The sequence below is a fragment of the Peromyscus maniculatus genome, chromosome 8 (genome assembly GCF_049852395.1).
Source record: "Peromyscus maniculatus bairdii isolate BWxNUB_F1_BW_parent chromosome 8, HU_Pman_BW_mat_3.1, whole genome shotgun sequence".
Classification (NCBI taxonomy): Eukaryota; Metazoa; Chordata; class Mammalia; order Rodentia; family Cricetidae; genus Peromyscus; species Peromyscus maniculatus.
In genome coordinates this window covers 53,782,992-53,800,255 of record NC_134859.1, presented here as the reverse complement: position 1 = coordinate 53,800,255, position 17,264 = coordinate 53,782,992, and the positions used below count along the sequence as shown (strand labels likewise).

The window sequence follows — 17,264 nt, the reverse complement described above, 5'->3', positions numbered from 1 at the left end:
ACCATTCTGCTCTTTATTAAACCAATCAGAAAGTGCCTTAGGCAGGTGAGGTCAGAGACCTTTTCTCATTGTACACAAAGGTTATCCCACCACACAGCAGGACAGCTAATTAACTTTCTCAAGAGCCAGTCAGGGAGTAGATCATGTGTGTAGCCTTGTAGCTGTAGCACTGAGTTAGATTTCCTCAGTTTCATCTGGTGCTTCCCTGTCCCATCATTCCAGTTCACTCTGACACCTAGCCCAGATAGGCCCATCTTCCTGCCCAGTGACCCAGCAGAACACTGACTCCTGGCCAAGACCTGGATGCATCTCTCAGAATCGCTGGTGCATGAGATGGTCGCTCATCTGCTCTGAACAGTTCCTTGGCAGCAGCTACCCATGTGCCACCCCATCCTCACTACGGGGAGTAGCCCTGTCTCCATGCCCAGAGCTGCAGAAGACTCAGGCTGCCTCTCCTGACTTCCGGCTCTGGCTTCTGGTGGCTTCTTCCTCCTCATTTCTGCTCCACCTTCCCCATCAGCGCCCAGGAAAGCTCTGAGACTAGCTGAGGGTTCTCTGTCCTTTACAGTCCTCATCACTGGGACGGGGACTCCTTGGAGCCGGTCACCGGAAGACAGGTGGCCTCTGCCTGTCCCACCAGCTGTCTGACCAAGAGGTGCAGGATTTCCCGTGACTATTACCAAAACTGTGTGTGGCATATCTGAGCCACCATAGATATAGGGGAAGCTCCTCTGTGGCCTAGGGGCTCTGAAAGCCTCCCTCTCTGCCACACCTCTGTGGAACTGTGTATCACCCTCCCCACCTCACCCCCATAAACCCACCTCTGGATTCTCAGGGCCTTCCGGTCTTGCCTTTTACTTCCCAGCTGTGGGACCTTGGATAAGTCTCTTAGCCTCTCCTGTCTATTTCCTCAGGTGACGGTGTAGGAAAGCTGAGCACCTGTCTCATAAACTGCCGTAAAGACCAACTGCGAAGCCCTAATATCAGACACAGGTGAGGCGGACATGCTTTCTGAGTGTGAGCTGTTAACGTGATTGTTTATCAGGTATGGTCTGTGACTGTTCACCCATACACAGTCACTGCACCACACTAAGTCTTCCCCAGGTCCACACTGCTCTTTCTCCCCCAGGGAGGTGTCCTTGGTTACACAGAGTTCTCGCCTTCACTCTGGACATGTGGTTCCCTTTGGGTCCCACCTCCTCCAGGAGCCTGCCTAAGCTCCTCTGTTCTCCCTGGCATTATGACGGTGTTACTTCTGTTCTGGGGACTCGTGTGGCTGTGTGTGTGTGTGTGTGTGTGTGTGTGTGTGTGTGTGTGTGTGTGTGTGTGCTCATGTGTGTGTGTGCTCGTGTGTGTGTGTGCTCATGTGTGTGTGTGCTCATGTGTGTTCAGGTGCACACACCTGTGTACACACAGAGGACATCGGATCCCTCAGAACTGGAGTTCCAGGCATTTGTGGGATGCTTATTACATCCAGTGCTGGATCCAAACTCCAGACCACACTGCTCAGCAAGGAAGCAGACATCACTACTAAGCCATCTCTCCAGCCCTGCCAGATGTTTTGTTTTGTTTAGGTTTTTGTTTTTGTCATAATCGACTGACAAGTTGATAGTGTCTTAGCCCCCTAGAATCTTCCTCCTTTTTCCACTCGTCAATGTCGATAAGTCATTTGACTAAAAAAAATAAATAAAATAAAACAAACCTTGCCAGCGATCAAAACACTTCTGCAGGCCAACGGGGCCCCGAGTTTGCACACACACACACACACACACACACACACTCACACACACCGTGAGGAGCACAGCCTCCAGGTCCCACTCCACATGGCTGGCTGTTTTCCCTCCTCGGCTTCCCTTTCCTCCTCCTGGAGCAGCTACTTCCACCCTCTTCCCGGGCCGGGCCGCAGCGATGCCTTCCAACGGTCAGTCAGCATGCGCTCCGAAACCCCAGGGTGTGTGGGGGAGTAGCTGTCTAGTCCCCAGCAAGGGCACAGTGAGCAGGACTCACAGCTCCGGGCCTGGCTGCTTTTCTTTGTCGTTGTTAGATGTATTTTATTTTATATGTATGTTTTGTTCACATATATGTCTGTGCACCTCGTGTGTGCCTAGTCCTGTGGCGGTCAGAGGGCGGCATCAAACCCCCGGTCGTGGAGTTCTGGGTAAGTATTGAAAGACCCCCGGCTGAGATCTTTCTCCGGGAGAGACCCCAAACCCAAGGAACACACCGAAACCACAGATCAGATGCAAAAGCAAGAGGGTTTATTTAGACCAGGTACCTGGGGCGAAGTCTCTTGGAGGACTTGCGCGCCTTCCTAGGGCAAGGGGGACTTTTTATGGGATCCCAGGGGCAGAGGCGCGGTTACAGAAGCGAGAAGCATAGTTACAGGGTCCCTATTGGTTGTTTCAAAGAAGGCCAGGGTGAACTTGGGGTCGTATGTGTGTGGCTGATTTGGCCTTGTCCAGGCCAGCTGCTTATTCTTCAAGGCCAGGGGCCCGCCATAAAATATCAACTGTCTTACTCCCAAGGCCGCTGACCCAATTATCCCCTATCTTAGGCCCGATGGCTGGCCATAGTTATCTTTTTCTTCCAAGGCCGGCTGGCTAGTTAGTCACAGCTGTGAACTCCTGTTTTTCTGATTCCTGCAGAATGGCGTTTCTTAGGCTAAGTTATGGGGGGGAGCATTTCATTGGCCCAAAGCCCCATGTCCTCATAATGGAGCGGGGGTCTTTCAGTATGAGCTACCATGGGTGCTCGGCTGCTGAGCCATCTCGCCTGCCCCCAGGGGGTTCTTCCGGGAGGCTTTTCTGAGTCATGAACTGAGGCATCCTTCTCTGGTCAGCCCCCTGCTGTGATGCAAAACACCACACACACACCACACACACACACACACACACACACACACACACACACACACACACGCACACACACACACCACACACACACACACACACACACACACCACACACACACACCACACACACACACACACACACACCACACACACACACACACACACACACACACCACACACACACACACCACACACACACACACCACACACACACACACCACACACACACGCCTAATCACACTGACCAAAGATCCCGGCAAAGTCCAAGTCCAACTTGGTAAACCAATGAGTTTTACTGGGGTGACTTACAGGCGTATGGGGGAGGGGTGACTTACAGCAGCAGAAATGACTCAAAGACCACTGGGTCACCGCAGCCCCCTCCAGCATGGGCGACAGCTCACAGAAGCTGGGAGCTTGGAACACACTGCACAGCCTGCAGGTAGCTCAAAGGGGTGGAGCGGGCCCTTTCCAGGCAGCTCAGCTGGCCTTTTCTTTTTCTGCTGGACTTCCCTGAAAGTCCTCTTCCCAGCTTGGCTTCTCTGAGACTGACTAGCAGGCTGTTATGTTTATGTACTCTTGGGGGTGGGCAGGGCCTGGAGGGTCTGGTCCATTTCAGGGACTTCCTGAAGCCATTTTGAGTTGTTTATTTTCCATTCCCTGATGTGGGTCAGTCTTGGAGGAAACCGCTATGAACCCCTGCGGATTCCATTCCCCGGGGACAGCCTCCTCCCGTTAGGCCTCAGCTGGGTTCTCTCCTCCCCGCTGCCTTCCGTGAACTCGGCTGCCCTGCCTCATCTCACCTTACCACGGCCACGGTCACTTGTTCGGTGGCCAGATGAATCAGTATCACACCTAGGGTGGCAAACAGCATCCCAGGAGGAAGGAACTGAGCACAAGCACCAGTGGACCTGTACTGACTAAATTTGGGGTGTCTGCTTGACTTCAGTTCCTGGATGCCCAATATTCCTACCCACCCGGAGCCACTACCAAAAGTCAGGCTGACTCGGTAGCCTCGCTTCCTGAGGTCAGTGCCGAGTACCATGTTCTCGTGCCCACTGGGGCATCAGCAATGAAAGGAAGCCCGGGGTGGGGATGGGAGGGGGTCTTGGGACAATAGAGACCTTGGAGACAGTAGGTTATTTGAAGGATGCCCTTGGCAAGGTGGGCTCCTTGGAGTGACTTAAAGGAGCTTGTGGGCGTGACTTAGGGTAATATGGATTCCTAGCAGGTGGAGCTGAGTCTTCTGAGTTTTGATGAGGGTGGCTTGGGACAGTTCAGTTTCGTGTTAGCTGATGGTCTTTTGTCCAAGTGGTCCATGGCTTATGTTTCAAGTTGGACTCATCTCGGGGTCTGGCTCCCCTAGGTAGGGATTAGGTAACTAAGTCTCTGTAGGAGGGCACTTCAGGGGGCGGGGAGCAGAACTGCGAGTTAAAAGGTAAGGTCCAGGCCTCAGCGTTTTTCCTCGGTCCGCACCCTCATTGGTACCTGGCACCTACCCAGACAAGCACTTCACTGAGGACCCTCCACGGCAGAAGCCACCTGGCCTGAATCTCTAGGGCTATTAAGGATTGGAACCTAGAAGCGGGAACCTGGTGCTGCCCTGTGCCTACCTGGATGGCAAAGAACAGCATGGCCATGTATGTGGATCACCCCCAGACCACAGCCTGCTGCCCAGGAAACCGCCACACACTCTCGGCACCGGGGCCATGTTTGAAGTGATTTTATTGGAAAATAGGGGGCGGTGTGTGGAAAGGTAGGCAGAAGGGCGGGACTAGATGGAAATGCTGTTCTCAATCAGCACGGGGTCCAGGTAGTAGTATGGGAGGGTGAGGCACTTATTGCGCTGTCGGATGTTGTGAGAGATCTGGGCGAGGTTCTGACGGAAAGCCTCAATACTCCTCCGAGGGGCCTCCTCCACAAAATGGATGTCTGGGAAGTGGCCAAGCGGCCGCTGCAGGACAGAGAACCAGGCGCTGGGACAAAGCCAAGCCGTATTACCCAATCCTTTCTGCAGCCTCCCACTTCCGGTTCCCTGTCCCCGACACCCCTCGGCCATCCTCGCCACCGCCCCGCCACCAACCACCCCCCCCCCCCGCCGCCCCGGGCCATGCTCACGAGCCCCCGCACCCTATCATCGGGCTCCCGGCACAGAGTCCAGAGCACTAAGAGCACAATGCATGTGGTCTTCACGTCCGGCAAAGTGTCCATGAAGGTCTGCATCGTAGTTAGTCCTTTGGCCTGCATCGGTGGGTTCCGCATGGACGATGGGAAGTTGGGCATCCAAGAGGTGAACTCCAGCTGGAGTGGAGTAGAAGAGGTGTTCTGGGTAAGAAGACACCCAGTCCCCACAAACCAAGCCTGGGTACCCCTCTCCAGTGGCTGACTTGGACCCCTGCCCCGGAAGACCCTGGTTTGGATCGATCGGTGGAGCGGATATCACGGATGGGCCTGCAGGTGGGGTGGGGCTGAGAAACTGGGCCAGGACTACAACTGAGGTTAAAGAGGGACTCAGTTGAGACAAGCTGGGGCTGGACCTGGGGTAGACTGAGGCTGGGGTTGGAGTCCGCTCTTTAGGAGGACCGGGGCTGAGGCTGGTGAGCACCAATACCTGGCCTGTGTTGACAGCCGCATGCCTGGCTGAGCAGGTGTACATGACCATGGTGACATACTCGATCAGCTCAGGTACAGTTCGCAAGCAGGTGGGAAAGCCTGAGGGATTGGGAAACAGACCATGCATGCCACGTTAGTCCCAGACCAGGCCTGGTGCCCAGCAGAGGGCGCCTCGCCGCCCAGACGCCTCTCTTGTCAATAGTCCAAGTGGCTGCCCGCCAGTCTCTCATTCCACCTGCTCCGCCCTCCTGTGGCCAAAACCCTCCCCGAATCCAGCCCAGGACTGCGATCCCTCATCTCCAGCCCTTAGCTAGCTGTGGAACTCTGCATCCTCACAGCCCTTATCCTGCTTCAATCCCTCACCTCTCTCCTGGATACCAAAACATCGTCCTAAACTGCCCGGCCCGTCTGCATGCGCTGATATTCTAACACGGAAGCCCGATCTTTTTACAGAACTCTCAGCGATCCCTCTGACACTCAGGATAGTCCCAAACTCCTCAACTGGGGTGTATGGCTTGGTGTCCGCCATCAGGAGGAGTCTGCTGACCTCCACCTCGGTCCCAGCGGCAGGAGGACACATTCCCTATGTCACGTCTGGCTTTGGGGCTTTTCTACATGCAGCTCACACTCAGCAGCCCAGTCCACGTGCGCCCCTCCACCAGGGAAGGACACGTGCTGACCTCATCACACACAGCTCTGGCTAAAGGTCACCCAAGACGCCCAGTCTCAGCCAGACCATGATTTGCAGCTTCTCCATTCCCACCATGGGCCCACTACGCCAAGCTGGGTGAACTGCCTCCTTGGGCTCTTCCAGATCCTTCATTCCTGCCTCAGGCTCCCCCAAACTGCTCTGGTTCTGCCATAGTGGAAATGCCTGCTCACCAGTGCAACCCCTCCGGGCCAGTTCAGGAACCTCTTGGTGACACTGGTACCTGCCGTGGTCCCCTTTGCACCCTCAGCAGCGGGCAGCCGTACATCATAGCTGCTCGATGAGCCTTTGCTGAGCGTGCACCTAAGTGTTACGACCCCGTGATGCTCTCCACCCCTCCCCTGGAGCCTGCCACCCCGCTACCCTCACCCTAGCCCCTCAACTACCGTACGCTGTCCTTTCTCATGGAACGTCACAACCCATTTCCCGGCCCACAAAGGCTTGTTTCTAGGAAGAAGGACTGAGACCCTCCCAGGTCTCAGCAGAGACAAGGTGTAGCCCCTAAACTCAGAGAAGGCACCAGTTGCTTTGTCCCCCGCCCCCCAACCCCAGCTGCTGCTCCATGGCCCAGGACAAGGTCCTGTGAAGATCCTAAGACAGAGTGCTTGGGCCTTCTGCAGCCTACAGGGAGACAGGCACAAACCGGGAAGGCCCCAGGGGACATGCCTGGAGATATCCCCTGAGCCCCAGGCCCCTGGGGGCCCCCATGCCCGTACCTGAGCTCTCTCGCTCCAGGAGGCACTCCTTGAATATCTCCTGCACCCAGCACTGCAGTTCCGGGTCACCCTCCACGGCAGCGTCATTCGGGTAATAATAAGTGATGATCTCTGTCACATACCTGCCCAGGAGACGGAGCCTCAGTTTAGGGTTTCTCCCCCATCCCCAGGTCACGCTGGCTTTGGCTGGCCTCAGAGCCACCCCAGCCAGGCCTGTAGTAGGCAAGGCCTGTGGGGGTTCCAGGGAGACCAGAAACTACTTAGGCTTTTTGTAAAGTGTAAACAAAGTTACTCTTTCTTTCCGCAGAAAGAGCCAAGGGGGGGCCCTCAAGCAGCTCAGAGCCGGGGAGGGGTCTGTGCCGCAGAGCTAGGCTGGAGGCCAGGTCCATCAGGCACAGGCAGCAGATGTCAGATCAACCCCAAGCCCCAGGTAACGCCCAAGGTCCTGAAAAGTTCCCACCCCCCTCCAACGTTCCAGGTGTCCGTCCACCTGGGTACCACCGGCTGCCATCCCCATCTCACCTCTCCATCGCATACCACACCGCCAAGCTGTCGTCTCGGAAATAATACCCAGGCAGGTCCTGGACCCCACGCTCCACAAAGTCATTGGGGATGCAGAGGCTTTTGTAGGTGAGCTCAGACAGAGCCCGGACCATCACCTGTGCGAAGCCCTCCAGGCCCAGGGACATGGCCTTGAGGGAGAAAGAACTGCATGAGCATCCCTCTGAGCCTGCTCCCTAAATGTGGTGTTGCTTCAGTCCCTCCAGGACTCACCCTGGGCCTAGCCTGCCCAAGGACCTTTACATTCCAAGCCCTGGCTCTGTAGCCCACATAGCATCCTCTCGCACACCTCTCCCCGCCCCGCCCCCAGAATCTTAAACCAGTGGAAGCTCTGCTTTAAGACTCACTGCAAAGGCCAGAGGAAGACAAGGGTCTTGTTGGAGTCAGGGGCGAGAGTCTTACCCTGGCAGAGAGACCCCCCTTGTTGAGAAGGAGGGCCCGCCCGATGCTATTGATCTGGACGTTGTAGCGGGTGTGAGGAATGAGGAGCTGAGCAGGAAGGGAAGGAGAGCAATGAAGAGAGCTGAGATCGCTCCAAGGACCTCAGCACCCCTCCACCCGCAACATCAGACCCCCCACACACTTCGGGAAGTCCCCACCACAAAGCCCTCTTTGGGGATCCCCCAGATGCCGCCCAGGGCTCACTGAACCCCCTCCCTCCCCACAGAGCAGACCCAGAAGCTTTCAAAACCAGCCTCCCCCCAGAGCCTCTACCTTGTACAGGGGGTGGCACATGGGCAGGTTCCTCAGCAGGGCCAGACAAAACGCTTCCCCGATGAGGTGGCTCTCCAGCAGGTGTGCCACGGCCTCGTGGCAGTAGAACTCCGCATAGCGCACCCACGTCTTAGCCAAGAGCCAGTCCCATTCGGAATCGTTGGGCAGGAAGATGGGACAGTCAGGCCCAGGGGTCTGGCTGAGCTAGGGGCGGGGGAAGAGGGGTTAGGAAGAGGTTTCTAACCAGGGTAGAAACCTCCGCTGGAGGAGGCGGAAGAGCCCTGTGCTCCGGTCCCTCTGGCTTTTGAGCATCCCAGGGTCCTTCTTCCTTCTCCACATTTGCTTTCCCTGTGCCCTGGGCCTGACGCATCTTCCTGGGCCTTCCTGTCTCTGCCCCGCCGCTCCCACTTTCTTTCAGATGGATCTCTGAGTTCGAGACCAGCCTGGTCTACAGAGCAAGTTCCAGGACAGCCAAGGTGAAAGCCTGTCTTGAAAAAACAAAAGAAGAAGGAGAAGCGGCGGCAGCAGCAACTCCGGCCATGGAATCAGGATGGTACACGCCCTGAATCCCAGCACTCTGGAGACAGAGGCAGATGGATCTCTGTGAGGTCCAAGTCAGCCCAGGATACGCGGCGAGTTCTAGGCCAGCCAGGACTGGATACTAAACTCCTGACTGAAGAAGGGGGGAGGGGAAGAATGGGGTGGGGGAAAAGAGGAAGAAAAGGAGAAAAGGGGGGGAGGCAGCAACAGCAGAGGGGTGGGGGGGGCTGGTTCAGAAACTCCCTCTTTTGATAATTCTTCTACCTCAACCTCATCGCCGCCGGGTCAGGCACTGTACAAGATCAAGGCGCCCAGTTCCTGGGCCTGGGAGAGAGGGGAAGCTATCGTAGGAATCTAGCCTACAGTGATCCACTTCCGAGCCAGATCATCAGGGCTTGGCTGGGACCTCCAGAAAAGAACCTTTTCCTAATTTGTAAACAACCCTCGTGAGGACCCGTGAGGAAGGAACGCCTCAGTTTCTTCTCCTGCCGGACCAGAAGGCTAGGAAGCTGCTGAGCGTGGACCCCTCAGTCCTTCCCCAGAGGCTGTTCTGCAGGAGGCTGAGTGAGTGACGTCAACAAGACAAGCTCCACCCACCTGGCCCATAGACATCTGGCCGTCTATGTGCACATACTCCCAGCATGCACATTTTACAGTCGGGGCTTACGAATGAGAGCACCACAGGGCCCCAGATTCATATCCAGACACCAAATATAATGGCAACACCCAGGTGTACACATGTAAGGAGATGGGTTCTCATCCCAGGCTCTGCATGACCACACGTGGGTCAGCTTATGCATATACATGGGAAGATTCTCAGATGCATACACAGGGCCGTACGCGGGATTTTACACATGCATACACACTGACATGGACATGTTCACAAGCACACAGGCTTACACAATCATAAACATACAGAGGGACCTGTATGCCCGTGGGATCGGCACTGGCCACACGCTCACACAGTAGCCCCTCCCTCGCTCTCCCTTAGTACCTGAATGGCAATGGGCATCATGTTGCCATCAGGACCGAAGTACAGCAAGCAGATGGGGGCGCAGTGGTGCTGCTTATGACCATTGAGTTCCACGGTCGGGATGCCCTCCAAGATGCGGTAGTCTGCCAGGTAAATGTTCCCCTTCTGGAAGGGAATCACCATGGGCAAGCGGTTAGTTACTAAGATAGGGCATCTACAAGCCAGGCTTTAGGCACAGAGCGTACTGCCCCCAAGGCTCAGTGGTGGGATGGGGATAGGGAAGAGGGGGGTGCTGGTATGGGCGAGACTGGAATGGACCTCGTCCATGGGGAGGCATAGAGATACCCAAGAAGAAGCCAGGGACAGCGCCCAGAGAGGGCCTCACCTCCAGCTCTGCTTGCAGACATGTTCCCTCACCCAGGAACGGGGCCACCATTTCATCTGTAACTGGGAACTTGTCTGGGATCTGCGTACACCTTCGGATCAGGCCTGGGTTGAGGCCATTGAGGTACTGGTACCCAAAGAAGCTGTCCTCCGTCCAATGCTCAACCACATACTCTGAGGGGACAGCACAGGGATGTCACAGGGTAATCCCGCACCCGCCCAGGGACGGAGAGACGTAAGACAGGAAACAGTGAACATGAAGATGACTCTGGAAGGAACGTGAAGTCCCTTGGCTTTGCGTTGAATGGCCAGAGGGACACAGGACGATGATTTTCAAAAGGCTCAAAAATGGTGTGCCCACCTGATTCTCAAATGACTCCTCCGTTGCTCCCATTTGAACCCACCGACCCCAGGAAAGAAGGCTGCCTCTTGCCCCAGAGACCGCCTGGCTGCCTCATGTTCCACTGAGATGACCCACCCCATACCAGAGACAACCGTCTTGGTAGCAGGGAAGATATTCTTAATGTCCTTTAGTCTCCTCCAGGAACGTTTGCGATCCACCAGGCCACGCAGTTTGAAAGCCAGTGCCCTAGAAGGTGAAATGCAAGGCGTAGCATCTCAAAGGGGTACTAGGTACACAGGGAAATCGATGGAGTCACCCACTCACTGGAGTCTCTGGGCCCCAGGATCTCTAGATCCCATGTCTCGGGGCCTTCTTTCTCTAGGTCTGGGAGTGTCAAGTGTCAGGTTTCCTACTCTGCCTTCCCGACTCCCCCAGCCTTTGTGACCTAAGGCCATTCCGAAGGTGGGTAGATGGGGGGCTGTCTCTGCAGGTCCCCTCACTCTCACACACTCACATGGGCCCTAGGCGGTAGAAGAAGGAGGCTGTCTTGACGAAGGAGAAACGAAGATTTGAGTTTAAGAACCTGGTGGCCTTAATGTTGATGAGAATTGGGAATCCTGGAATATAACCATTCCACCTGTGGGAAAAGAGCAGGGCTGGAGCCTTGAACCTGCTGTCCAGGGGGCAGGGAGGGCCAGGTACCGGTCTTGCAGAAGCGGGGCTAGGCCAGCTTCTGGTCCTTACTCAGGCCGGTTGGGGTTGCGGCACCGTCGGGCAGGAGGGTGATAACTGGGAATGTCCACGTAGTTGGGAAGGCCAGGAACGAAGACCCTCCAGCTGCAAAGAGAATCCGAGTTCATGGGTCCTGGTACCCAGGCATTACTCTGGACCACACACAGCTGTCCAGACCCACCCACCAAGCCCTGGACCTCCCATGGCACCCTCCCACTCACTGGTAGAAGTCCTTTTTGGCTCTGATCTCTTCTTGTCTGTGTTCCAAAAGGATGGGGAGGGTGTCATCCGCTGTTGTCTTTCCTGTAGTGAAACCGGAAGGAGGTTCAAGGCTGTCCTCCTCCCCTGCCCACCCCTGCTGGCTTCAAAGAGAAGGCATTCACTTCCATCCCCGGGTCAGCTCTCAGGAGGGGGAGCTAAGGATAGGAGACAGACACTACGTCTCCCCCATACTGCAGCTCTACCCTTCAGGTTCTCTGTGAAGTCCCTCTTCTAGACCCACTGAAGTCGTGGTAACCAAAAGTTCTGGAGAGTTCACATTGAAGGCACTAACACTGTGCTTATATCAATAATTTAAGATACACAAGAACAACCTAATGAGATAGAAAACCCCTTTCCACAAATCCAAAATATGAAAGTCTGTAGAAATCCAGTTTGTTTCACAGCAAACTCATTGTCAGGATCTAAATTTACCCGAAGCTATATATAGGATTTGTTTTCAACAGGATCTCAATATGTATTTTGGGCTGGCCTTGAACTCATGATCCTCCTGCCTCAGCCTTCCAAGTGCCGGGATTGCAGGCCTGCACAACTCTGCCTGGATATATACAGTCTTTATTTAACTCACCTGGTATAACTAAAGCTTTGATTAGATATGTTAGTATGTGTGATTAGGAATACCCTAGTGATAGAAGCTTCATATAATGTACGTGCGTGTGTGCGTGAGTGCGTGCGTGTGTGCGTGCGTGTGTGCGTGTGTGTGCGTGTGTGTGTGTGTGTGTGTGTGTGTGTGTGTGTGTGAGAGAGAGAGAGAGAGAGAGAGAGAGAGAGAGAGAGACATTTCTAGTCTAAAAATCCAAAGTGTTTCCAACTCTAAAGCTTCTTGTATACCAATAGAATGCCACAAGTGGGAAATTCCAACCTTGACCTCATGTCAGAGTAAAAAATGCAGGTACACTAAAATGTTGCATAAATACCTTCAGCCTAAGTGTAAAAGGCATAAATAAAGCCTAAATTTGATGTTTAAACTTGAGTCTCATCCCTGAGATAGTTCATGTATATGCAAATATTTTTAAAAATTCAAAATGCTTTTGATTCAACCATTTGAGATAAGAAATATCCAACCTGTAGATACAAAGATAAATAAAAAAAATATGCATCTGGGGCTGAAGAGGTGGCTTGGTAGTTAAGAGCACTCGCTGTTCTTATAGAGGACCCAGGTTTGGTTTCCAGGACCCACAGGATATTGGCCCTCTGCTGGCCTTCTTGGGCATCAGACATGCATGTAGTGCACATACATTACATGCAAGAAAAACATTCATACACATAAAACAAAAATAAATAAATATTTTAATGTGTCTCTATACTGTATATACACACATATGTACATATACACACATATGAACATGTACACACATATGAACATATACATGTATGTAGCGTCTAAAGAAAATCTAAGTTTCAAAATACTTCTGGCCCTAACAATTTCGACTAGAAACTGTGCTGTCATGCCCATTTTACAAGGGGAAAACAGTATTACCAGGAAAAAGCAGCTAAGCTGTGGCTCGGCCCAGGGCAGGCTGCTTCTGGCCCCCATCCCCCATCTAGTACAGCCTTGCAGTCAGCCTTTCTGCAGTTCCTTCCAGGTGTTATATCACTGCACCCTCACACCACTGCTACGCAGTAGGTTCTGTTGTTCATTCATTTTACAGCCGAAGGCACCAAAACTTAAAAAGACCACAGAAATGTGCCTAGATGTCCAAAAAATAAATGACTGAGATGGGGACGAAACTCCAGATCCAGCTCTCTCCAGCCCCCTCCTGACTGACTGGCCCTGTGGTATGTGCCCATCAGTACAGGCTGGTATGTGCCCATCAGTACAGCCCCATCGTTTCTCTCTGGGCCCTCACCTTGCCATCCTCCTCCTATTTCCACATGCCTCAGCTCCTCCTGATGCACTCTGGGAATGGTGCCCCCTGGAATTAGGCAACCCAGATCCCCAGGTTGGCTCCATCCCCAGGGCGGAAGCCTGACTCCTTCAAGGGCCCAGGAGGATGACTCAAGTCTCCCTGCCCCGGTGTTGCGTGGCAGCCACCCCACCCAACCCCATTCTTGCCCAGCCAGCTAGTGTCACCTGCCTGTCCCCTGCCCATCCCCTTCCATGCCACACAGACCTATCACCATGGGAAGGTACTCTGCGTCCCCAGTGACTCTCATGATGACATCCTCACCCTCCCCTAGACCAGCCTCCCCAGCCTCAGCCTCTCCTTTCCCCTTGGCCCCATTCCCTCCTCCAAGGAGAATATTCTAGCACAGGGAAATGAATGGGCAGTCTTCTGCAGAAAGGATGAGGCTCCAGACACCACCATCCTCAGTTGCGCCCTTCCCACTTAGGGAGAAGCCTGCAGAAGTTCAAGGGGTCGCACCATGGGGTATAAGAGAAGATGTACATCGTGCCGCCATCCACAGCCACGTTTAGGAAGCTCCCTCAAGTGGCTAGATGAAGGTTTATGGCAGAGGGAGATGTGTGCAGCTCAGGCACTCAGGTCCTAGCTCTCTCCCTGAGGAGCAACCACACATCCCGAAAAAAGCAAGGCAGCTTTCCTCTTGCTTCCAGGTCTGTCATTCCCTCCATCCAGGAGCAGCCAGGAAGTCTGAATGAATAACAAGGTCTCCTATGGGAGCAGGAAGACCCTTGATGGGTAAAGGAGGCCTTTGGGGATAGCCACGAATCCTGTTAAGAAACTAAGGTGTTGGGGCCGGAGAGATGGCTCAGAGGTTAAGAGAACTGGCTGTTTTTCCAGAGGTCCTGAGTTCAATTCCCAGCAACCACATGGTGGCTCACAACCATCTAGAATGAGATCTGGTGCCTTCTTCTGGCATGCAGACGTACAGGCAGAACATTGTATACATAATAAATAAATCTTTAAAAAAAAAAAAAAGAAACTAAGGTGTCTGTCCCATTTATTATGTATTGTATACATAATAAATAAATCTTTAAAAAAAAAAAGAAACTAAGGTGTCTGTCCCATTGGGGTAGCCGAGTTCTCTGGAGCAACATAATGGTGTGTGTGTGTGTGTGTGTGTAGAGAGAGAGAAAAAATATATAGCTAAGAAACTAATAGGACTTCTAAGTAGAATAATGGGGTATTATATATATAATACATAATATATAATACATATAAAATATGTATATATATTGTATATAATATATAATAACATAATATATATAATACATATAAAATATGTATATATTATATATAATATATAATACATAATATATATACAATACATATAAAATGTTCAACTAGAAAACCACTAAGTGCTTGCCTATCATACACAAGGCCCTGAGTTCAAATCCCTAGTATCACAAAAGGAAAGAAAATCAGGCCAATGAGATTGGTTGTGTGGGTATGGGCCCTTTCTGCCCAGCCACATAACTGACTGAGTTTGAGCATCAGGGTTCCCATGGTAGAAAGAGAGGACCATCTCTCACAAATTGCCCTTTGATCTCCACGGTCACACACAAAATAACAACAACAACAACAACAGCAACAAAGCATCAAGATCACACACAAGGCTTGGCGTGGTAGCACATGCCTTTAATCCCAGCACTCAGAAGGCAGAGGCAGGAGGAGGTCCTCTGTGAGATCACTGGTCCACATAGCGAGCTCCAGGACAGCCAGGACTACAGAGAGAGACCCTTTCTCAAACCAACAATCAGACCATATACAACACCTTGGTGACCTAGAGAGCTAGGAAACTAATAAGACTTCTGAGTAGAACACAGGTCCAGCTGAAAAAAATAGAGCATCCTGTTGTGGAAACAGAATCCTGCTCCAGAAATCTACTGAGGGCTTTGTAGCATGCCAGGCATCCAACAGGAGCCAAGAGAGAGTGGATCGAGAGGGAGAAGAGCAATCTGGGAATGCTCTCTGCTGCACGATGCTGACAGTGGTCCCTGGGCCTCATGCACTTGGTTCCTCCAGTGTGCAGCCCCAAGCTGGGCCCAGAGCAGCAACAGTGACTGGGGATGGCCATGGCAGGAGATCCCTGGAGTTTCCAGTGCCTGACTGGCTGGATAGGACCCTGGGGTGGCCAACATGGCGGTGCTGGGCTAGAGTGAGGAAACTCACTGCATAGGATGGGGTGGGGGGTTGGTGCCGGCTCACCTGTGGCCTCCCGGAGGGCCAGGGTCTCGTAGCCGTCCATCCACTGGTAAGCTGGGAAGTGATAGACACGGCAGTTGGGGGCACAAATCTGCACATAGTTGCAGTACCAGGGGTCCTTCGGTAAGAAGGAATGGGGCTCCTTGTGCAGACGGATGATGATAAGCTCCCCCAGGTCCTGCTGGCACTGCACGGTGTACTCATCCACCTGCACAAAACATAGGGGCTGAGTGACTTGACCAGTTCCTCAGACCTCCCACGAGGCTGGCCCTTTACCTAGGCCCTGCTCAGGTTAGTGACACTCACCTCCTGGACTGGAGGTTGTACAGAGCAAAGACAAAGAGAGGGCAAAGCTGCAAACCTTCTAACTCGCCTTTCCTCTGCTGGGCCCATCTACCCAAGGCAGGGAAGGACCACAGCCTTATCCCTCCTTCCTACTTCTAAGGTCCTGTCTTCTACCCCCTTCCCCAGCCACTTGAGGCTGCAGGAGTCCTTTAGAGTCTTAGGAGCTGATATAGCAGGAGTCAAAGACCAGGGCTTCCCAGAAACCTTCAGTCTTAGAGTGGAAAGATGGGGTCCCCCCAGGCCCTTCTCCCACTTCTTAAGGGAGATGTAAGAATTCAGAAGTGGCCACACAGATGGAGGAGCCTATTCAGGTCACATAGGAGCAGGTGGCTATCAAAATCACAGAGTGCCTTCCACCAGGGCAAAGCAACAGGTCCCCACTGGCCAGGCTGGTCGGATGCCATTTGAAGTCGCCGAGAATCCAATGCAAATGCAAGCCAGTTGTGATGCAACTGGGCTGAGGAAGAGTAAGAATAGGAGAGGTGATAGAAAGGGGCGAGGAGGGAAGGAGCAGAAGAGGGCTGAGATGGATGGAGAGAGAAGAGAGGGAGGGAGAGGGAGAGAGAGAGACAGGAGGGAGAAGGGTGGGTTGTTTGGAAGGGATGAGAGAAGAGGGGGCCGAGGCGAGCATGGTTGTGTGGGGGAAGAGGTTGTGTAGGGAGCCACCTGAGAGTCCACAGCGGCTCTCCCCTGGCTCAGCTCTGGCTCCCTCCCGGATGCCTCCATCCATCCTGAGCATCCATCCATCCTGGGTGACACACACAACACTCACCGCCCCAGTAGCAAAGTCTCTCCCAAAGTGGTTCAACGGCTGCTTATGGCTCTCTCCTTGGGTCCCCACGATGGTCAGTGAAATGTTGTCCAACGTCCCCGAAAAGAAGTCAGTGCCCGTGGCCACCTTGACTTTGTAGGTGGCCATGGCCGCTCTTCAGGAGGCAAGAGAGGGCTCAGTCCCGGACTCTGTGGCTGGAGCCACACACACAGTTGGAAACAACGTAGGCAAGGGACGCCAGGCAGAGAAGAGTTGACTGGGTCAGACCCCGAGACGGAATAGTCAGCGGGAACCACTGCCCGGAGGATGCCTCTGGAGCCGGGACAGCTGCTGCCCTTGGCGGGCGGGCGGGATGTGAGCCGTGCAGGTGGGGCGGGGCCGGGCCAGTGGCTGGTGAGCAGGCGTCTGCCCTTGAACCCTATAGGAGCTGATGGGGAGGAACCACAGGCAGGGCTCCGGGTCTGCCTCTGAGAGGGGCGGATGGAAGATGCTTAGGCTGAAGCAGCCTTCGGGGTGTGGGAGCTGTCCAGGCTGAGCCAGGGCCCCAGGGAAGTTGGGGGAGGGGGCGGGGCAGGGACTTCAGATCTTTATCAAACTAATAAGCTCCTTAGTCCTGTTCGCCCCCA

At 53.7% G+C, this 17,264-nt stretch overlaps 1 protein-coding gene across 1 annotated transcript; it reads right to left on the bottom strand.

The window, feature by feature from the left end:
• Positions 1-4,556: 4,556 nt before the first annotated feature.
• Alox12b (arachidonate 12-lipoxygenase, 12R type) lies at positions 4,557-16,979 on the bottom strand. Its single transcript, XM_006973468.3, has 15 exons — positions 16,639-16,979; positions 15,525-15,729; positions 11,355-11,436; positions 11,146-11,238; positions 10,916-11,038; positions 10,544-10,647; positions 10,060-10,232; positions 9,696-9,839; positions 8,162-8,365; positions 7,850-7,936; positions 7,409-7,578; positions 6,887-7,008; positions 5,460-5,560; positions 4,979-5,149; positions 4,557-4,802 (listed from the first exon to the last, which is right to left on the bottom strand). Exons 1-15 carry the CDS (start codon positions 16,783-16,785, stop codon positions 4,623-4,625), a joined length of 2,106 nt encoding a protein of 701 aa, XP_006973530.1. The 5' UTR covers positions 16,786-16,979; the 3' UTR covers positions 4,557-4,622.
• Between the last annotated feature and the right edge of the window lie 285 nt (positions 16,980-17,264).

What these genes read in the sequence shown, in the direction of transcription:
- Alox12b (XM_006973468.3), bottom strand. Translation starts at nt 16,785, where the DNA reads ATGGCCACCTACAAAGTCAAGGTGGCCACGGGCACTGACTTCTTTTCG. An exon ending in GGCCCTCCGGGAGGCCACAG is followed by an intron (nt 11,437 to 15,524) that starts GTGAGCCGGCAC and finishes GTTTCACTACAG; the next exon opens with GAAAGACAACAGCGGATGAC. An exon ending in GCCAAAAAGGACTTCTACCA is followed by an intron (nt 11,239 to 11,354) that starts GTGAGTGGGAGG and finishes TTCTCTTTGCAG; the next exon opens with CTGGAGGGTCTTCGTTCCTG.